The sequence below is a fragment of the Ammospiza caudacuta genome, chromosome 1 (genome assembly GCF_027887145.1).
Source record: "Ammospiza caudacuta isolate bAmmCau1 chromosome 1, bAmmCau1.pri, whole genome shotgun sequence".
Taxonomy (NCBI): domain Eukaryota; kingdom Metazoa; phylum Chordata; class Aves; order Passeriformes; family Passerellidae; genus Ammospiza; species Ammospiza caudacuta.
Genome location: NC_080593.1, coordinates 141949682 through 141972709, shown reverse-complemented (window position 1 = coordinate 141972709; position 23028 = coordinate 141949682). Strand labels below are relative to the sequence as shown.

Below are 23028 nucleotides of genomic sequence, written 5' to 3'. Positions count from 1 at the left end.
TCTCTCTTAAGGTACTTTAGAAATCAAAACAAGACTCTTGACAAAGCAAATCAGCACCACTAACACCACTAGAATTAATCCTTTGCAAATAACAAAACAAGTGTTTTCCTTCTGCAGAGTGTTAGAATTTCTTCCTCCCACAGGACATGGCATCACCCTCCTCCACCCAGCTCATTGCATTGGGAAGCTCAGCTGATTGGAAGGGAGACTGATCTGATTTCCAGCTGAGAGCATTCTCAGTGTGCTTTTACCCATGCTTAAAAGTTAATTGGAGCTTCTTTGGTTTCAGTAAAAGCAGAATCAGAGCCTAAAGAAATTATGTGCTCCAGATCATTATACTACCATTGATTTCTAAATTTATGTTATTTTCCATAAAAGTCAAACTGGCAGATTGATAACTAGCTAGTTACTGAATCTATTTACTATATAGAGAGACCATTAATACAGTATATATTACATAATTTTATATATTATGGACACTTTTGAATTCAGTGGTGACCTCAATTTTAAAGAACAGATATTAATAATATGCTTGCAGAATTTTGAGAAACAGCCTGCTTGCTTAAAGTGAATCCCCAGACTAACCAGGGCAAAATTTTTATTTAAAAGAATGAGGGGAACAACATTTTAAATATTTAACATAGATGACAACCTCCTGTTGAACATCATCACCTGCTAATCACATGGGATTAGCTATTCTTTTTTTTTCCTTCATCAGAATTTCTATGCTTGTGTAAATAATTAGAGGCATTAGGAAACAAATTCAGAAAACAAATTCCAAGGGAGAATTGTGAGCTGGGACAAAGAGGTGGATTTGCACAATTGTTAGTACCCAAGCTAAATTCTGTGGTAGCCCAGTGATACTCATCATGTAATTAAAATTAATTGCTGTAATATTACAAGTAATCATATCACCAAGTAATTGCATCTACATCAGTGCTGTCTTACCCTAGTCCTGTGGGGAATATAAGCATATAACATGGATGGATAATGTGCTTTTACATATAATGCATAATGTTATTATGCTATGTTATGTGCTTGTTATATAGATGGATAGATTATGGGTAAAGCAGAAATGTGTACTGGTGAATTTGATTTATATCCTGATTTGCAAAAACACGAAAGCAAGCAGCCAAAATATGCATAGGGCAGACTGGATTTGGGGGGTTCAGCAGCCACAAACAAGAAAATACTTTGAAGTTCAGATTCAAAGGGTGATGTTACATTCTGCATCACTTAAGTTACAGTGTATCAGCCAAGCTGCAGGAACTCTCAGTGTGGGGTTTTGGAACTATGACAGATGTAAAATAATTTGGTTAAATGCTGTTGCAGTGGACCAGATCAAATTATTGTGCCTACATTTTGTAGGTTAAGAGCATGGACAGGGACAGTTATCACAGCTCAAATGGGGCACAGTGTTATTAAGCCACAATAATAAACCAGCTACCACTTGTCCTAAAAGCCACTAACACAAAGAGCAAATGAGACATGGGTAGCAGTGTATTAGTTCTGCACTGGGAACTGTGCAGAAAACCAGAACATCAAAATGCTTATGCTTCCCTAACTGCTTTCCTGCCGATTATTTCAGGCCAGTCTTTGAGTCTACAGAATTAATTAAACCAGTAAGCATTGGGTTCTACTTGAAGTACAAGAAAACCAGTTCAAAGTATTAATTACTTTCCTGAAGGTATTTTCTTTGCTCATGGCAGCTAGCCTCAAGGATTTATGAAATGTAGAGCTTCTGTACTTTTACTTATCAATTTAGGTATTATTATTAACTACAAAGTTTTTCAAATTACAAATATATAAACTTCCCAAAATTAAGTAGAAAATACAACTCTCAGTGGCTTGCTTTAGTATTCAGACAAAAGTATCAGCATTCAGGCTGAAGAGATAAGGCTACAGCTTACAGCTTTTCTCTCTCTGGATGTAGAGCCTTTCCTGATTCACTATAAGATGTTAAGAAAGGTTAATGTCTTCATTACTTTCTTGTTTTATATTGAATGCAAAGAAATGTGAGCCATTCACAGTAATCATTACATTGGAGCAATTCTGTGCATGCACTTATTAGATGATTATATAAATAACTCTCTTCATTTCATTTCTATTTCACCAAATCACTAAAACTGGGATGCTGTGGATGCGTGGCATTCTGCAGACAAATGAAATCCATCTGACAAGTAGTTATGTTTGTCCTGGGCTTAGATGCACACAGTACTCACTAGAGCCCACTGTCACAGCAGAACAACTGCAGAGCTCTCCTCTTGCAGCTCAGTTAAACCAAGTACACACCCAGCCAGGAAAGGTCTGGTAGAGTTCAGGACTGGTAAACTTGGGAACAAAGCAACAGAACAGATGAACTCAAGATCCTGTTAAGACATGAAGAACCTCCTTAGGGCTTAGCTTTACACCAGATAGAATTAAGCAAAGAATAATGTCCCAAAATCAGGAAGGCTCTTTAGAGAAAGCACAGATTTTACAGTATTAAGTCTAACCTCCACATGGTTTAGTTCGATTATTTTTTCACAATATTACATTTCATTTATATTTGTATTGCTTAATCTATTTTCCTACTGGGATAATATAGCAAACAATAGCCCTGCATCTCTATCAGTTTTAATCCTGTTAGTTTATATGATAAATAGGAAATCCTTAATACAGAAAGCTTAGTATGAACTCCACATCTCAACAAAATACTAACTTGAATAATTACATTAGTCCCAGCCAGATACATGCCAGAGATTAAACTAAGAGGCCAAATTTAGTATTTTACTGTGTTTGCAACACAGCCAGAAACTCTTTTTTTCCTTACATTTCAGCATAGCACACCAGCTCTTTTCCAGTTCTCACCATCCTCATTACCAGTATTGCTTTGATTTTCTCCTCTTCCAGGAAAAGAAATCTCAGACCTCTCCTTAGATATTTTTCTAAGGAGTGTTACAAAGAGCATGCAGGAAATTATACTGAAAAGTCAGCTTGTAAAACAAAGAACCTTTCTTTAATGGGACCTTGCACCATGTTTCAAGCCATGCTTTTTTCTTCCTTATATTACAACACAGAGATAATTATGGTTCAAATTCTGATTGTGTTTGTTTTCACCTGCAGAATAGGAACTGTTATTAATTAGTATATAAACTGTCAATGGCTGATGCTGTAAACAGCTTTTATACAAGAGCTAGCTGAAGTAGAATAGAGATCTTCACACAAAAAGGAAAAACAAAGTAGTAGTTATCAAAATTAAATATGTGGGAGTATTTATTCATATAAAAACCAAATACACTGGTTGAAAAATATACAAAGCTTTATAAATCAAGTCAAGCTATATTAGTTTTAACAAACATAATAAATACACATATAAAATACAACCTCTTTTCATTTGAATTTAAAAAAAACATTAAAAACTTTCAGTAAAAAAAGTTTCCAACCTTGCTCCAGTGCTTGAAGAATGAGTCTATATAACTCCACTGACCACAGTCCTCCCAGTGTGCAGATCTGTGTGTGCATTGGGCAGCATAATGCTTCTCAAGTCAGAAGTGCTCTGTCTCCACAGCTCCTGGGAAGGTGTGAATAGAATCCACACAGTGTCTCTACTTGCTAGTCTTCTCCAAAACCCATTCAATCACCTGGGCAAATAATTGAGAAAGCAAACAATTTACATACCTCCTGGTTTTGAAAGCAAATTAAGAACAGCTCATAGTTATCAATTCTTTCTTTAGTCCTTTGTCACCATTTGTGTATTATTTATTAAACAGGATTTAAAAGCAAACTACTCAGGAGAAGAAGGTATTGTTAATAATCTGAGAGGATACAGCATTACCCTGGAATTGTATTTAATCTTACAGACTGCTTTGTCTTCAGGAAAAGGCATTTTTAGAACCCCTGAATTGAAATACTTCACCCCATTCTCTCCATATACCAGCAAGAAGGTGCACATAATGCCAAACAGCTCATGCTTCCGGCAGTAAAAGTTCCTAATGCCAGAGAAGAAAGAATGAAGGATAATTTGTGCACTGCTGTCTCTACCTCCATTATCACTGCTGCTTTCCAAACAGGGCAGTTGTTCATACCACTGACTAAATACTCTCTAATACAGAGACATAAGCAGTTTAGGAGAACACCAATTTTAATGCCTTTTGCCAACAGCAAATATACAAAAACTGACCAATTTTCTACCCAAAGATGGAGGTGAGAAGCAGTGTATCAGCACAATAGCCCAGTTCAACACCAAACATCACAACCCAATAGATTTTGAACCTTATCATTGATACAAAGCAATCCACAAAGGAATACAGCACAGAACACAGCAAATACTGCTCTCATACAATAAGTTCTCTGGGGATCTAGCAGCTTTCTTTCTATTACTTACCCACCTCAGTTCAAATTCTTCCATATAATTTATAATTATGAAAACTGCACTGTAATTCTGCATTATGCTTTTTTCCCTTTTTTTTCCCCAAATCATGGAGTCACTTCAGTGTATGGCTCAGAACTTAGTACCAGAGTTACTTAATTTCTGGAGGAATATTTACTTCTGTCATTTGCTCTGTGCTGCTGTGCATGTAAGTACCACATTATGCACAAATAACCTCACCTGATGTCCCTTGTGCTTACAGTTACTCACAAGCCTAAAATTACTCATTTTCATTGCTTCTTTTAAAAAAATTATTTCCTTTCATAGACCTGCTTATTACTTCCTAATCTTTAAAATGTTATTTCCTTAAACACAAGAAAAGAAGAACTCCCTAATGATCCTAATTAAAGAAAAATTTCATCTCTTTTTTTTTCCTGTTTGTTTCAGTGATGTAGAAACATTTATTGTCTTAATTTCTGTTTCTCACTGTGGCACATCATCTTGGCAGCTGTAACTAAAATACCATCCAATACCTGGAAATTTTCCCTTGGAACTACTGCCTGAGAGTGAGATCAGAGTGAAATGAGACCCAAATGCACCTTTCATCTCTTAAAGCTGTGGACTAAACCATCATGTAGTTATGTACAGGAATAAGTAAACACATGGTCTTACCTGCTTAGCATTGCTATTTGCTGTTTTCTTCATTTCATCAAGAAGTCCTCTAGAAGTTTTTAGGTCCTAAATATGAAACAAAAAGCCACAGAAGTCAGCATACAGTCACTCTAATTTGGGTTATATGAGCCCTGATAACCAGGACAGTGTAACACTTTTATCACCTTGTTCAGAACAAAACAATAATTATTTGCCTTTGCTTTTTTAATAAAATAAAGACAGTCATTTAAATCTCTTCCAATGGGTTACAGGTTTCCTTACAGCAGTCCAAACCTAGTACTCAATTATGATTGAGTCTTCCTAAATTTCTGCATATATCTGCACAATTTCCAGTATTTTTTCTTCAATGATATTCAAAGTTCTTACAGTCTTGACTGAAATCCCGTTTCTATATAAACATGGAAATCAGCTGTGAGCTTACCCTGTAATACAGAGTTGTGGCAAAGAACAGAGAAGCAGACATCAGAAAGGAAAACCAGTGCAGAAAAGGGAAAAAATCCAGAATGGCTTTTCTGTTTTGCAGTCCATTTAATGAGTCCAACCTCATCTACTCTTTTAAACAAAGCAAGAACAAAACCTTGCCTGGAGAGAAAGAAGATGCATTTACTACTTGTCTCCAGAGGAAAATGATACCTATGTTACCATGCTTTTGAATTATGCAGCACACAAAAGATTCAAAGGACTCCCACAGACTTGGAGCTGCAAGACAGCTCAGGAGAAGACAATCCTGGGACACCTCTCCCTAGAAAGGACAGGATCACTGCCACATTCTTCCTTTTCCTTTTCTACTTGAAATGGAACTACAAACCCTGATTTGCTCTACTTACACATCCCTACCTGCAGCCCTTTCTGATTTTGGATTAGGAGATCTTCCTTCAGGGCATATTTCAGGGAGATGTTGGGAGCACTCAGAGAATGACTGCACAACTGTCTTCCAATTATTTAAGAAATTGATGCTTATCAGCAAGATGTTCTGATTGTGTGAGCATCCAGCCCTGCTCAACTTTCTTTTAGCTTAAAGCACCATTACTGGAGTTGACTAAACTGAGCTGGTTCACCCACAGTGATAGGTTAAACACATGCAAATGAAGAGAACAGCAGCTCAGCTGGTGAGCAATAGCTTTTAATCACTCCATACTGTAATTAACTTGATTTTGTGCTTAGACCAAGTAATATGGGCTTCAGCATTGACTCACAGTCTCCTAGGTATTGTGGAAAGAATTCTCATCTCCCCCTAAACATGAGGTTGATGCAATTCTACAGGGTGCTGCTGAGCCAGTATGTGTGAGATAACAGAGAACATCATGTCAGGGAGCTGCATTTTCTGAGTCAGTTCTGTAAGATTCTTATTGAGCCAACAACCTTAGAACAAAGGAGAAAGCTGAGCTGTCACAGCTACAGCTGGGAGATACTCTATTGCCTCCTCAGCTGCTGCAGCTCTTAGGAGTGACCTAACCTAACAGGCCCATGCTCTAGCATATTATTTCACTATGTATAAAAGGCTACTGCTTTAGGAGGTTTTAAAACAAGCAAAACCCCACCAAATTATATTGCAAAACTACCTTCTCCATTTGACAACAAGTCCAAAGGTCTCTCCACACAACCTACACATGACTAACACACCACGGGGAAATATTAGCTTAATCAACTCTGAATATCCCACATGCTATCTCAAGTTTTATTTAGGTGGTTTCACTTAACTAAGAATAAAGAGCTGTAAGAGTGTGTCTTCTAGTTACCTTTAAGTAGAATTTTGATATCTCAAATAGACGCTGGCTGCATGATGCAAAGCACTTATGATCTTCTGCAATTCCATGTTTTTGAAGAGTCTTAGCAACCACCTCCTTCAGCATCTTGGAAACAGAAGAAAACATACTCAGAAGTTCATCCCAACTATTGACATGAAAAATTGTCCATGGGAAGCAAAAAAGCCCAACACAGAAAACCTGATCTTTTGGGATCTTGCCTGCCTTCAATCTATTGCCAAACGTGATCAGCTCACTGCCTGAATCTGAGCAGTTATTTAACAGTCTATCTCCATTTCCTTCATTTTAAAATATAAAAAAAATGCTTACATGTCAAAGATCAGTGAACAGTCACATGGAGCTTGGAAGATAAAAAGGAAGTCAATATTATCTTGGGTTTTTTTTTCTCCAAAATAATATATATATAAAATTATCACTTTTTGCTGTACTTGTTTGATACATGCATATTAAATACACTTACACATACACATTCCTTTGTTTGATACATACATATTAAAAAAAATTTAAAATCTGATGCTAAAGTCTCATTAGATAATTTCCTCTGACATTCTTTACATCAGAGATGTTTAAACTCTGCTGTAAGTCTGAATGAGTCACACCCATTTATGCTTCTTTGGACAATTCCAACTTGCCTTTGACAGTACCTTAAGATTCTTGCAGTGTTCTTCTTGTACCCTGGGATTAATTTAAAATTTGTATCACCAAGTCAGAAATAGTTTTGTACATTGTATTTTAGAAGAGGCATTCCTAATATACACAGCTAATAATTAAACATTATTCCACCAAATTATTTAACTGCTATCTCAATTAATGGATTTATAAAACTACAGAAATTTCTTTATTCTCAGACTAGGCTGTTCCTCCATGATGCCTTTGACCCTTCCAGAACATGTATGTCTTTGGTGCCTTTAGGTTTTACATTAATCATCTATATTTCATAACTCTTATTAATTGCTATTCATTTCCACCTTTTTTATTCCTCATTGTTATCTCTCTCAGCCTTAATTTTCTGGGCATGATAAAATTATCTTTGCACACTTTCTCATTCTTTGCTTCTGCAGCACCCTCCTCAGTGATTCACTTACACAAGTGAACAGAATGAAATTCAGTAACAAACACAGATGAAGATAATTCACCTTGAGTTAAAAAATGTTTACAAATCAAGTCCCATGGAAGGAAGTTAAAGAGCTCTTCTTCACTACGAGAACAAGGCAGATTTTTACCCTGGTGTGTTTCTGGGATCTCGACTCCTTCTCTGGCCTGGCAGGCCCGGGCTGTGCGGCCGGGCCAGCGCTGGCGGCAGCTCGGTGGCCGTGGCCGGGCGGGTTTGATGGCGCTGCAGCCGCACCAGGGGACCTGTCCCTGTCCCTGTCCCTGTCCCAGCGCTTCCTCGGCACAGCCACTGCACGGTGACTCCTGCTGTTGCTCCCCCCTGCCTGCCACAGCAGCGACTCTGTGCTCTCACATCTGCTCAGCCTACAAAGAACAGGAAAAAACCCTATAAAAGTCACTCTCAGGTTTTCTACCGACTCTTTTAGTGCCATTGTTTCTGCTACAGAGGCTGCTGCTTCAGAGCAGTAAGGACTGAGCATTCCTGCAAACAACATCTGAAAACAGCAGACAGCAAGACAGGATTCTATTCTGTAAGATATTTTGTATTAGAAGAGCACTCTGCTGACTGCATTGGGCTGTGATATGTAGACCCATTGCACCTCTGATTAAAAAGGTCTAGAAACAAATTGAAGAAATCAGGTAACTAAGATAATAAAACTCTTGGGAAGAGAATTCGTCTCCAGTCTTCGGATGAGACAAAACTTCTTCAAACTATCTCATTTCTTTTGGCCCTACAGGAATGTCACAACTCAACTACAGAAAGTTGAGCATCATAATTCTATGGGAACATTGTAATCCTTGATCCTTCAACTGTAAGAGCATTAGTAATTCCAAATGCCAATTTACAAAATGTTAAGTATAATCACATCTTCTTTTCTAACTATTCGGTAAGCTGCAAAAGATATACTTATTTCTAAAATCAGACTTCTGTTAAAGGCTTATGGTGATTGGAATGCAAAGGCTATCAACCTGGAAATAAGGAAGAAGTGAAGTATTACAGTAAAAAAGTGAATTTGGAAATATTGTTACCTAGCAGCTATTATTCAGTGATAGAGTTTGCATCTTCTGAGTGAGGACAAGATAGAAAGGGAAATCTTTAAAACTAAACTTCCAGAAAAGACTTTAATAAACAAGGCTGACAATAAGATTGGATTTTGGTAGGTCATCTTATGCCAGCAGTCCTTTGGATGAGAAATTCAATTATTTTGTTTGTACAATCTTTGGCTTTCTAAACCTTTAGCTGTTTATTTGTAGTACAGGACCCCTGACTGTTTCAATCCTAGATGAAGCTAGGATTCATCTTTTCAAAGGCACTTGAGACTGCAGGATATAACCCCAAATCTGTTAAACAAAGTGTGCCTGTGCTGCATGGTTTTGATTAATCTAATGCCATTGATCAGAGATCACACTTGAGGAAAAAAAAAAACCTACAGAAGAGGATTAAACAACTAGAACATTTGCCTAGATAGCTTCACTAAAACATTTTGAAATGAAAAGATGCAGCTCACAAGAGACCACTGAAACATTTCATGCTAAAGATTCATTTTATTCAGTGCATTACCTTTTCTTGGGATAAAAGTAATCCAGGTCTTTTGATCTGCGTTTTAGCCTTGATGTCTCTGTTTTGAATTCAGTTTGCAAAGTCTCTCCATCAGGGACACTTCCAGGCTCTGACAAGACTGCAGGAGATGGGAGAGGACTCAGGACAAGAGGCACAGGGCAGCACTCTTTGGTGCAAGTAGTCTGAGTTTCATAGCGAATAAGGCGAGTTTGAAGTTCAGCATATCCCACATCTCTCTCCAAGGCTCTTCTGTCATCAAGACAGTATCTAAAATTAAAATTGGGTGAGAAACCTGTGAGAGAAAGTCTCTGTTTTATTACAATCAAAAAACTTACTTTTGACAGTCATGTGAACTCCAAAGCCTTTTTTTGTTTGAACTGCTATACTGTTCTGAAATACAACTTTTAACAGCCCAGTAAATTAATATTTGCCTGGATTTTGCTCTACTTAAGTCCAACTCCAACAAAGAAGCTGAACTATATACTATTTGTAACTCTTTACCCTGTTCTTGTAAGATTCAAACTCTTTGAAATGCAACTTTTAGCTTTGTCTGAGATAAACACTGCTGTATGAGAGATTCACATTTTTTAAGTACTAAAAATACAAAAAAGTATCACTGAAGAAGCACAAGCTTCCTATTGACTACAATGAATAAGTGGTTTGATCAACCAAATCAACAGAACAAACTGTAATAACTACAGTGGGGCTGAAAGATAACAAATGAACAAGTGCTAACTCAGTGAAACACACGAGGTAACACAAAATGCATCCTAACTAACTTTTCTCTGGTATAAATGATTTCCAGGATTACTTGCAAGAGAACAGTGTCTCATCACCCAGTAACTTACTGTAGTGCAGGGAAAGGTAACAGTAAACCCTGTCTTATTCCAGCCTCTGTTACAAATTGTTTTAAGCAGTGTGAGCTCTTGCTCTGCCCACCCATCAAACTGCTCAGCAATGTTTCCTACTCTCAGGAATGCAAGACACATTCTTTACTTTTATCTCTTGGCATGGAGTCATGTTAAATTGCTAGTTCTGATGTCTCCATTTTCTTTGGAGTATTTTCATATTCAAGGAGAAAATAACTGGCTGATGAATCAAATTTCTACAGTTGAGGAAGACTTTCTACTAGAAATAAATTCATTATCTGATAAGAGAGTAAGCTGTCTGAACTTCAAAATTTCAAGGTATTTAATTTTTCTTATTTATATTCTCAGTACCCTGAGTAGTCACATACCCTACAAAGATAAAAAAATCCATTTAGCTTTAGAAGTTAAATTGCTATTTTACTCACTGCTTTAATGGCAATTGCTTTCTCTGTGCAAAACAGCATTCAAGTGTCTGGCACATGTTCATTACACCAAAAATTTGACTTAATCATAAATAGGAACAGCCTGATGTTCACAAGTCCTGGTCTTCATGGGGGACTTCAGCCATCCAAATAATCTGTTGGAGGGCCAATATGTAGGACAGAGGCAATCCAGGAGGCTCTTGGACTGCACTGGTAACTTCCTTCTCTGAGTGAGGTGAGGTGCTATGCTGGATCTTGTGCCCACCAAGAAGGAGGGGGTGGTGTGGAATGTGAAGCTCAACGGCAGCCTTGGCTGCAGTGACCATTAAATAGTGGAGTTTGGGATCCTCAGGGCAGCAAGCAGAGCACACAGGAAGCTCACCCCTGGACTTCAGGAAAGCAGTCTGCCATTGACACAGAGCTCTGTGGCATGGTCAACACTAGAGGGAAGGGGTGCCATCCAGAGGCTTGAGAGGTGGCCCTGTGCAAACCTGATGAGGTTCAACAAAGCCAAGTGCAAGGTCCTGCACCTGTGTAAGGGCAATGCCAGCAATAATACAGGCTGAGTGAAAAATTAATTAAGAGCAGCTCTGGGGAAAAAATTGTGAGATGTTGGTGTCCCTGCCCATGGCATGGAGGCTGCAATTAGATGATATTTAAGGTCCCTTCCAACTCAGACCATTCTATGATAACTGCTGCTCCTTGGTTTTTTGACAAGACTTTACCTCCGAATATAAATCCAGCAGCTGGGCAGATGAAAACTGCATAGTACCAAACACATCTGAATTCTCTTGTTACAATATGTTCTGCTCCTACACTACCTCCCACTCTACTGCTTCCCTCCCACTCTGCTAAGCACATTGCCCTTGCAATATTAATATGCCAGGATCTTCCTCCTCTCCACAACACCCTGCAGTCTATATCTGTCCCATTTTGCCAGAAGGGGTAGCACAAGCTGTGCTGTCCTAATTTGGAATCTCAGGCACACTCCTTGCTGAGGTCAGGCAGGGCAGCAAGATATCACATAGCAACAGACAACAGACAAGTGGTTTCTTCCCACACCCACCATATGCATTTCTCTTTTCTACCCAGTTGCCTCTCTGTGCCACTTATCACAAATCTAAAAAGGCTAACAGGCTCATGAATTACTGCTTAGAAAAAGAGATAACTAAAGAGATAGGAGTGCTCCATTGCCCTATAAAACTTGGCTAAAATCAGCAGATACTAAATACAGACTTAATCAAACTATTTGTAAAATGAATAGGGAAAAAATACCAGCAGCATTGTCAGTCAATTCTGATAATCTGAAAATGTGATTTTAGGAGGCAGCAGAAGCTTGCACAAAAACTGAACTAACTATGCTTGGTATCCACTGCATTTCTTAATATATGCTGCATTAAGACTGTCTCTATGGAAGAGTTATGCTTAATTATCTACTCCAGCATTTCTGTAGCCTTTTTCCTTTTCTTCTCAATGTCAATATTTGTACTTTTCTAGACTATTTTTATACAGCTACATTATGTGACAGTTTGCCCATTTGTCTGCTTTGACAAATAACTATTGCTGGCTGGCTGAGATGAACTAACAGTCCTAGCCATATGGATCCTTTAGAACATCCTCAGCACTAACACTTGCCTGCTGGTGTTTTCAGGCTCCCTGAACATACAGGTAGCAGCATCACAGCAGCTCTCATTAAACCTCCTGACTATCAGTCTTAAAGTGTCAACAATTAAATATCAAAGCAGAAACTATGCATGTACTTAAAACATGTGCTTCACTAGGAACTTGATATGTACTAATTCCCTTGCCATTTGTAGCTCTGAATTAAAATTTTCAGAGACACTGAGGAGAGACACAGAAGTACAACTGAGAAAAAAAGACCTTCAATGTTTCTACATTACCATCAAGGCAGCAATGTTGCAATTGAAACCAGTGACATTTAATCCATAATTAACATACCCTTAACATGTTGCTTGAAACATTTCTAATTACACTTAGACTGGAAACTAAAGAGTAAATCTGAGAAAAGAAGGAAACTTACTCAAGTCCATGGTAATGGCATCCAGCTGCTTTTTCAAAAGGCAAACCTCTGAGTTTTCGAGGAGTAAGGTCTGGTGTCAAAAGAAATGCATTTTCACTGAAAGGAGGAAAATAAAGATCTATTTTAACCAGTTACCTTCAGGATAAATTATACTTCCAAAAATCAGAAATAAATGCCTTCACATATGAAGAACAAAACAGCATGTCTTGCAGCTAAGCCCCGAGGGTAAAGCATTAATGGAAAATTAAATCTGTACTGAAGTGAGAATTTAAGTTCAACTAATTCCTACTCAGCTATTATTGTTGCAGAAGCTCTTAGACATTTCTCAGATGGCTAGGTCACTGCTCCAAACAAGTTATCAATAAAACTAGGCAATATCACAATGGGACACCTGAGTGGTAGAATGAACTGAGAGGAACTGGGAAGTGACCTCCCATTTCTCAATCACACACTGTAAGTAGTGAATTCCTTCCCTTCAAATTGTTGCCTCACCTAACACTCATCTTTTCCCAGCCTTCAGAACTAATGGCTTGTTTCCTGGGATATTTCAATTCCAGCTAGCAACTCTACAGCTAAATCATAAGAGTGAGTGTATTTGTTTGAGGGTATTTCAAGGGAATAAGCCATAGCAAGGCAGACAGAAAGATCCTGCTGCCAGATCTCAACATACCCTGACATTTACCTCTAAAGAAGGGAAGACAAAAAGGCAAGATGTAACAGAATCTGAAACTTACACGTTGCTTCAGATTTTATTCATATAGACTGCCTCTACACCATTTCCACTGGAATAATCTGAGAAAAACATCCAGGAAAGATGTGATACTGAATCTAGCAAAATGATAATTTGGAAAGACTGTCAGCCAAAACTGTAATCTATCAAACTTCTATCTAAGCTCAAACACAGAAAACAAGTGAACATGCCTTTAATTCTCTCTCAAAATCTCTTCAATCCTTCTGTTGGTCAGGAAGATCCTTAGGTCCATATTCACTGTTCTTGATCACCTACTGTGCAAAGCTCCTCATAATTCCAGAGAATTTAGTCAAAGCAACTGCTAGGGGAGTGAGCAGCTCAGAGTACAGTGTTCTGCTGGACTCAATTCAAATTCACATCTCACTCATCTGTAGCTCAAAGCAAATCATTCAAGACACTCAAGGTATTCTATGCTATAGTGCATCTCTGGAGGCTTGGAAAAAAATCAAAGACTAAAAAAAGGTTTTTTAGTGAAAATTTATTCACTTCTTTCCCACACAACTAGTTGGAAGGAAAATATTTTAGCCAAAATTCTAAATCTTCTCCACTCATTAACAACCCAGTAGGAGATTCTAAATCTTTACTGCATATTTTCTAATTTGCTTGAATTGTCTGCTCAGAACATATTCAGTTTAGTTTCAAAACTTCAGTAACTATTTTACACAACTCTCAAAAATCCTACCGAAAATCCAAAATACTACAGAACCTTTCCCTTGCACAAGCACTCTTATTATTATAATGAAGTCTGAAAAATGATCAAGGGCTGTATCAAATAATTGCATCATAGTTTTATTATTCAGTATTAAAAAGGTCAACAAATATAATTGTAGTGACTGCAAAGACTGTCTTGCCTACCTAGCACTCTGTGACACACTCCATAAATAGTACAAGTTCTGCTTCTACAAACACCATCTGACTCTTACAGAGTCTGGCCTTAACTCTAATAGATGTACAGATCCTGAAAACTATACCAGTAACTCCATGAATCTATAAAAAGCATGACAGGAGACAAACACAGTTAAATAGGCTCAAATATTTTCTTATTTTGTCTTCCCACCTAGACTCCCCTCCACTGAAAGAAATCACACCCAAAAAATTAAAGCTCTACCACAGTAGCTTCTGCTTTACTAGAAATACTCTTTTGGAAATGGACATATAGGGCAGTAGCAGTTTGGCAGGGCTCTACCAGTAACCAGTTTGTGCTTCAGGTGATGATTTTGTTATTTAAATGCCTAGGAGCAAGATCATCATCTCCAGCCATTTCTGAAAGAACTAAATAGCAATACTGACTGGAGACCAAAATAGTTCATTTCACTGGCAGGCATGTGACATAAGGATGTTGCAAGTTATAAAGTCAAATCCAGTTAGGCCATTCTGTGACTCCCACTCCACCCTTTTTACACCCCCTACACCAGCTGTGAGTTTGGTGTTAGTGGCTCTAAGATGCTCATACCGCCTGGGAACTGGCAGGGGCTGGAGCTCCCCCACGGGCAGCCCCTCTGGGGTGAAAAACTTGAGCAGCTCTTTGGCATCCAGCAAGGTCAGGGACTCCCTCTGGCTGTCCTTGTGTCCCAGCAGCTGCTCAGGTGAATGTGCAAACAGAGGAACTCTGCAAAAAAGGCAGCAAGCAAAGACCAATCTAAGATTTTTTTTAATAAACTAATAAACTCATTTAATATTAAAAAAAATATTAAATCATTGCTACCCTAGCGCAATTAAACTAGTACTAAAGTAAAATGAACGAAGTTGCTCCTTGAGAACATTAACACAGATGTTCATGATAAAGAACATGATAATTGGTGCAAATTCTCTAACATTTGACTGAAGAAAGTAGTTTCTTCAAGAATTTAGAGTGTGGTTATAAAATACAACATGGGAAGATGATTATTCACCCCTTTTTTCTTTTTTTTGAACAAAAATTGGTTCCCATAAAAAAAAAATTACCCAATATACAGGAAAGGAACTATACAGTCACTACTGCATGCAACCCTCCACTCTTTTTTAGTGTTTTCAATCAAGTACATCAAAATTCTCCCTCTTCTCACTTTTTAAGCAACACATTGTATCCTGACACAAGGTAAGAAAGATACTCAGTTCAGATGATGAACAATAAAATTAACACTGACTATGTAAGAGAAAGGTCCTTTAGGAAGCTTTTTGACAGCTAATTAAAAGGAAGAACTTTACTTGTTTGAGAAACAAAAGCCAATAATAATAACAATAACGATGATGATGATGATGATGATAGTAATACCACCATGAGAAAGCTAATGTGAGAATTTACCATGTGCAGAACTCCAATCTAAGCCATGGCTACCTATGGTACTTGAGAGAAATGGGATGGAAGTGACTCAGAAAAGGACAGCTGGACACTTGCCTCTACAGCTCTGTCAGCAAGAACATTAACATTAGCAAAGACCATTAAGCCACAGAATCCCAGCATTGGCTGAGCAGGAAAGGACCACAAGGATCACCGAGTCACCTCCTGGCCCTGCACAGCACCATCCCCAAGAGTCACACCCTGTGCCTGAGAGCATTGCCCAAACTCCCCTTGAGCTCTGTCAGTGCTGTGACCACTGCCCTGGGGAGCCTGTTCAGTGCCCAACCACAGCCTGGGTAAAGAACCTTTTTCTAATTCACAACCTAAACATTCCTTGACAAGTCTTATATAAAGTGAGAGCTCAACTGAAATCAACAGGCTGTCTTAAGTGAAACAAAGACCTATGGGTTTCATGAGAACAGTACTGAAGGTAAAACATAACTAAATATAAATTTAAACATGAAACCAATATGCTCTTTGACTTCAAAATTACTTGACATATGGTATCAACTATTGACTATCAATTTCTGATATATGTTATCAACTGACTAGGAAATATGAGATCAGAACACGCTGCACATGTTGGCAAATACAGCTAAAATATTTATATTTATTAGGGTATGTTGTGAGAAAGAAAAGCTTTTGTATGTTTTCCTACCATAGCTACTATTTTCTAGAAGTGCCATTTTGGTAATTTAGTTTTAGAACTATTATACTTTTAGCTAGGTCCCAGTTGCATTTAGTCAATAAAAATCAAAACAATACTTCTTTAAACACCAATAAATTACACCTTTGGAAATTGACAGAAAAATAGTTTTAGCCTCTTTGAAAGATTATCAGTAAGTGTAAACAGTTTACAGTATGGTTATCAACACATAAAGTTCCTTTATAGTAAAGTTTAATGGCTGCTCCAAAGAAAATCACCAGTATTTCATTATTACCTCATTTTTTGCTTGTTTTTTTCAAAGTTTTCCAAATTCTGAAGAACATGTCTTTCTGGCCACTCCAGTGGATTTGGCTCTATTAAATCAGACTCTGCAAGAAACACATGTTGAACAATCCTAAATAAACAATCTTATTCCTTAAAGAGACAGATATACAGTCCTTTATCTATAGATATTCCTCAATGCCACTCTCTAAAAGTATGTAAACAAAATACAACATTGGTGATGCAATCAGAAATGTTTTCTGGACTTTTTTTTGTCAAGGAAGAAAAAAGAAATGCAAGGGTAATTTCAGTTTGCAAAATAAGCCTAGAAAGCTGCTTTACTTTTTCTTTCCCCTTTTGTTAAAAATTACTCCTTTTAGTAAAAGATTGACAATGAGTATGAGAAAACATCCAAGGAAAATACGCAGCAAATTTTATAAATAAAAATACTTACCACAAGTCTCAGTGCATGACCTGGTTTTATTGCAGACCTTCTGTAGAACAGGTTTAGGAAGATTAGTGCTGCACAGGTCCAAAAAACATTCTCTTGTGAGTTTTAATAAGCTTTTAAACTCATTGGTAGAAATAACTAGAGGCTGCTTGGTCAATTCCTTTCTCTCTAGAAAAGAAAAAATAAAAGGTACTGCATCTGCTTAGTAACAAAGAACAACAAGAGCCCACTAAAATACAATTACACAAGAAAATCCCCACCCAGAACCCATAACAAAAGTAAGTTAACTTGACACACTATTGCGCCAGTAAGACATGGGTGGTTTATTCCAAAGACAAGTGAAAAAACAGCAGTGAGAATAGCTGAAGTCACACATGATTCATGATTTTATTGTCCTTTAACTTCTGGGTGTATGCATTTCTGAGTGTATCCAGGTTTGAATCCCCCAGAGACAAACACCTGGACTTGCTGAGTCACTGATAGCCTGTTCTGGTCTCTTTGGTCATAATATCAAGGATCAGCTAATTTTGGTATGATTTAGGACAATCAGTGAATCCCAACTGCTCCTACTCAGCCTCTTAATGGAAATGGGTGACCCACTCAAAAGAAACTAAAACACAAGCTCTAAAGCAGGCCCAGCCTCAGGGCTGAAGCAGACAGGAATCTGAGAATGACTGAGTTAGCTGGGGGTGTGGGGTGGGAGACAAGACTACTTACAGAAATCTTATTTTCTTTAAGCTGCTATTCTGTTAATGATAATACACTTAAATTACCTCTACAGCATGCCATTTTCAATAAGCCAGACAATCACTCTGAAGCATTTTTTCTTTTAATTGAGTCTCTTTAAGCAATGGACTTAAGATGGAAAAAAAAGTCAGGACACTCAAATGGACTTCTCTGCAATGTCAAAAATCTAAGGAGGACGATCCTTCAAGTTTTTATTATGGATGATGCATCATGATAAATCTAACAAATCTCCAATGCATGGTTTTCCTCTGCTGCTTAAGACTTTTCAAAGAAAGAATAAAATTTTAAAAAGCTGAAAAACCCAAACCAGAATTCTTATTTTTGTAGAAGGCATATCCAGCAGTAAAGGGGAAATCATCATAAAATTGCATAGAATTATTTCAATGCTATGCTCAAAAATTCAGAGTATTCATGTAACAACCACCAGCACTAATACAGTGTTCTCTTTTCCATTATCTGACAGATAAACATGGATGTATTTCCAAGTTTCTTTTTAAACTTCTGCTATTTCTTCACAAAGTGATTCACACACTTTGGTTGTCAAACAAGTCCAGTTTTGTAAGGTGAGCCATCCCATCCAATGTGAAACAAAGACCTTTTAAATACCAGTTTGAGAATTACCAGAGGTTTCCCATTACTTACTGAGATACTCCTTCAAGGCAAAGACTTGGAGACGTGACAGTTTTGTTTCTCTCTGTACAATATCCTCTCCATAATAGCATGGCAGAGACTTGATAAAGTCAGAAATATGAAAGCCTGTACAGATTAGAAGAAATTTTTATTATAAATCTCTCTTTGGAGTCATTACTTAATAAAAGATATAAACATAGGAAACATAAAAATCTCATATTCAAAAGAAACAATGAGACTTTAAAATATGGCCAATCATTGAAAAACCAAACTAATTAATTCCAATTGAACATCAGGAGGATCACTTCTAAGAGATGCCTGACTATTTTTGAATTTCTGTACAAAACATGTATAATGCCAACACAACATGACAAACATTTAAAGAAGGTAAAAAGATCCTAGGTTTGATACCACGGAAGAAAACTTTTCTCCCAACATATGGTCAAGGACTTTCAATCCTCTGACACTGTACTAATGGGATTTTAATTAGGATAAATGGCTGAGTAGTCAGTCCTACCACACACAGATTTATTTCAATAATAAGGAATTAAGTAGCTAAGATGCAGGTCACTGTGCTCCTTTTCTCTGCCAGTGTTATTGAAACAGATACAGGAGTTAGTAGAGTTATCTGGTAGGTGCAGTTGTAACATGATAACTACTCCATGATAAATGGCTGCACACCTGCTCTTCCCTAGTGGAGCAGTTAGGATAGGAGTGCCAGCTCATACCTTAAACACTCTGCAGTAACATCAGCAAAGGGACTGAAGGTTATAACAAAACTCAACTTGTCTACGGGCCTTGCCGTTTTTATTTTAAATCATCAGTGAAACAGAACTTTCAAGAGATATTTACACAGATTTTTGGCATGGGCTGGTCAGTCTATACACCAACACACACTTCCTGAACTTTAAGCTTCACAAATTTGTTTTTCATTAATATTACCTGTACATCCTTTACAATAAACAAATTTCAACTTATCTCGATTATGAGAAATAAATGACAATAACTTTGCATAGTCAGTTGTAAAAATGTCGTAGCAGTAAATTCTGTGAATAAAAAAGCTCTTAGTATATTTTCTTATGGATCTGGAAAAGTATACTTAAAAGACACTTTCATAAAAGATGCAATATTTCTCCTTGTTTTCCTTCTTTTAATACTGACTGGAATGAATAAAAGGAACTTACGAATTTTAGAACTTACCATTTCCTGCATTCAGACACTCACTAATAAATAAGTGATCACTCTTACCTGAATCTGTTTCTTCTGCTTTTGCCTTTAGCTTTCCATTTACTGCAGCAAGAGTGGCCATCCCATTGATCTGGCCAGCTGAATGAATCAAGGTTGCTTTACATCCTCCAGAGCCATTGCCTTGTAGCAAGAAATAGTATCGGCAAGATTCTCCTTTCAGTTCAATTTCTGGAACTTAACAAACATCAAGACATAACTGTGAAACACCCTCAGGAAAACATCTTTAAAACAAACTATAATCCACCATCAAAATTCTTTCATTTGCTTTCTTCTGTTCTGTGAGAAATCTTACTAATCACCAACCAAGAGTTCTTTAACTGGGCTAAGTAACAGGCAAGCCTTTAACTGGCAAAGTTACATTTTCATAGGAAATAACAAAGAGAAGTGTCTGTTCTGCTGGGTAAAACCAGGCCTTTCTGCATATGTGCATCAAAATAATGTAAGTGTTCAATGGACAAACATACAACCCTAGAAGAAAAGCAAGTATTATACACACTCTTCCCAAGGACACTGCATTATTCATTAACAAAAGCTTCACTCCCTGCTTTACCCTTGTGCCTGGATGAAAGATAAAGACATTCTATTTTTGAACACTGGCATATAGAATGCAGTTGTGAAAGTAAATTAATGTGGGACCTGACGGTAACACTGAAAGGATGGGTTTGCTATCTTTCCACACAGAAAACATTTTACAGCACCTTGGAAGACATAGCGATCAAGATAATGAATACTTCTTGATGTACTAAATTTCAAAAATCAAATATTTTAATTTCATAAGATATCTGCAGTACTGTCTCAATAATTAACTTTATGGGAACTTAACATTTATCAGTATCATAAATTTTTGTTAGCAAGAAATAACATATTCCTGTGTTTGTTGAAAATTTATAGTTAGACATGGGAAAAGAGGGTAAACCTCACTACCTCAATACATAAATTCAGAGAAAGAAAAAAGAACAATAAGGAAAAAAATGTTCCAGAAACATTGTTATATTGTCCTGCTTCCCATGTCATTTGAAATATATTCCTTTTCCAGTTTATCTTGGAATCTCAAGCTGATTCCTGATGAATAAACTTTTATTTCACGTTTTAATCTTAGCATTCAAGAACTATCGATACCAAGAATCATACCTTCCCCACAGATGGGAGAGATGAAGTATTCACAAATCCTTAATACAGTGAGATTAGTGTTAGCCACTAAAAAATAAACAGTTTTCAACTAAACAAAAGATACATTTAAAAAGCAATGTTTCTCCTCCTATTGTAAATTTTACTCAAGAGGCTTAATAAGAACCTATTGTGTATTACTGATCACACAATAATTAATAGTTGTACAATACCCTTCCACTGGAGCACAGGACAAATATCCTGCAAACACTGGGGATCTTGTGCTCATTTGGCTGCATCAGCAGTATCTCTCCAACAAATACAAATGCTGCTGCTGTGACCAGCTCCACACCCTCCATACACTACCACTTTCAAACATGCAGAGATAACTTTACATCTATATAATGCGGATGCTGTTTGGGTTTTGCCTTTTTGCTTTTATATGTTCTCTGTATTTGTCACACATATATTTCTAACTCTGTCACCTATTGTATTAGTAGCTAGTTTTCCCAATACTTTTCCACAGCCTTTCCCTAAAGAGAAAGACAAAAATTCCAGAGCTCCAAGCGCCAGGAGGTACAAGGCCCCATGCTATCTTGGCTCTTCCTGGGAACCAAGGCTCAGAACAACTCTTTAAGATACATCCTCATGGACAAAGTACAACTAGTGCTGAAGGAGGGCGCCAGAAAAGGGGCTTGACCTGGGGGGAATTACATTACCACTCGTCTTCCTAAGTGTTTTATGAATTATGCTAATTTCCTAAAACATATAAATGTACTCATCCTCAGGGGGGGTGGGCTTTTGTGGACATCTTTCCATAACTGCCTCTGAAGGCCTTCATTAAAGATTCTCTTTTATATTACCTCCTCACTAAAATTATCTCAAGTTTCATTTCCAGGTTGGCAAAAAGGCAACACTGCCAGCACCCATTCCATAATTCCTCTCCATTTTTTCCTGCCCCTAAACCTGAAAAAAATATCAGTCACAAATAGGAGACATCCTGATCTGCATAGTTGTTTAAAAAAATTGTCCTAAGTTGGCAACAGAAATAGTCACTGTTCCTTGGAATCTACATTAATTATGTATTAGACCACGTATAAATGACAAGATTATGAAAGAAGGCAGAATCCAGCACTTCACTGTATCCCAGGTAAGTACTTTAAGCACTGGGTTACCACCAAGTTCCTTTTAACCTGATGTTTCCATGTGCCTACAAACCTCAGTCACTGCTTGTACAGTGCCTCCACTTGCAGGGCACATTTACTGGCTGACTGAGAAACTTCTCCCAGCCTTGGTCTGCACTGATTCTCTTCTCCCACCCTCTGAATCAGGTTTCTAAGCCCTGGCACAGGGTGTGAGAGTCAGCTGCCATCACTGCAGCCCTACAGGAAGCACATTCTCAACCACAGGTTTAGCACACTGACTCCCAGGTGAATGGAGGCATTTAGCATTTCTTAATAGTCTGTATTTTCCCAGGAAGAGATTGAAATTAAATGCAAGTGCACTGGAGAACCTCTGGAAATGCTTAAGCAAGAAGGAAAGCACCTCAGTGAAGCAGACTGGAATTCCATCTGCAGAAGTAAACCTCTCCACCATGGATTTTACAATCACCTTATAAAGATGTGTGGAAATTGGATCTTAACTGACAGACAGGACACAAAAATGGTTCTTTCCCCAAAGCCATTTTTCTTCCTACAAGTCTGCAGAGCTGAACTTGCATTGACCGAATCTTCTCGTGTCAATGAAGATTACAATCACTGATTTAATTTCATTGAAGTTAGAAAGAGAATCCCAAAGGTACAGAAAAAACTCACCAAGTATACACACACACACACACACACAAACAAAATACACATACCAGAGATGACCTTGGGTTTCTTAGCCATGTATTCCTTCCATTTCTTGGAGCTCAGCTGGGCAGGAGATGGGATCACTACATTGCTTACATTGCATGGCAATGTAAATAAAGCTCCCACCTAAATAAGGAGAGCAAATATAACACATGCAATATTAGTGAAACCTGTTTTACACTTCATTCTTGAGCTACTGTT

At 37.6% G+C, this 23028-nt stretch overlaps 1 protein-coding gene across 1 annotated transcript in view; it reads right to left on the bottom strand.

The window, feature by feature from the left end:
• Window positions 1–3254: 3254 nt before the first annotated feature.
• MTBP (MDM2 binding protein) overlaps window positions 3255–23028 on the bottom strand; it is a 28461-nt gene continuing 8687 nt past the window's right edge. Inside the window, exons 11-22 of the mRNA XM_058814598.1 lie at window positions 22836–22953; window positions 19871–20044; window positions 18635–18748; window positions 17249–17413; window positions 16808–16901; window positions 15000–15155; window positions 12796–12891; window positions 9464–9730; window positions 8013–8265; window positions 6763–6876; window positions 5024–5089; window positions 3255–3623 (exon numbers count right to left, since the gene is read on the bottom strand). Coding sequence (XP_058670581.1) covers window positions 3588–3623; window positions 5024–5089; window positions 6763–6876; window positions 8013–8265; window positions 9464–9730; window positions 12796–12891; window positions 15000–15155; window positions 16808–16901; window positions 17249–17413; window positions 18635–18748; window positions 19871–20044; window positions 22836–22953 — 1653 coding nt within the window. The 3' untranslated portion in view covers window positions 3255–3587. The remainder of the gene's footprint in view (window positions 3624–5023; window positions 5090–6762; window positions 6877–8012; window positions 8266–9463; window positions 9731–12795; window positions 12892–14999; window positions 15156–16807; window positions 16902–17248; window positions 17414–18634; window positions 18749–19870; window positions 20045–22835; window positions 22954–23028) is intronic.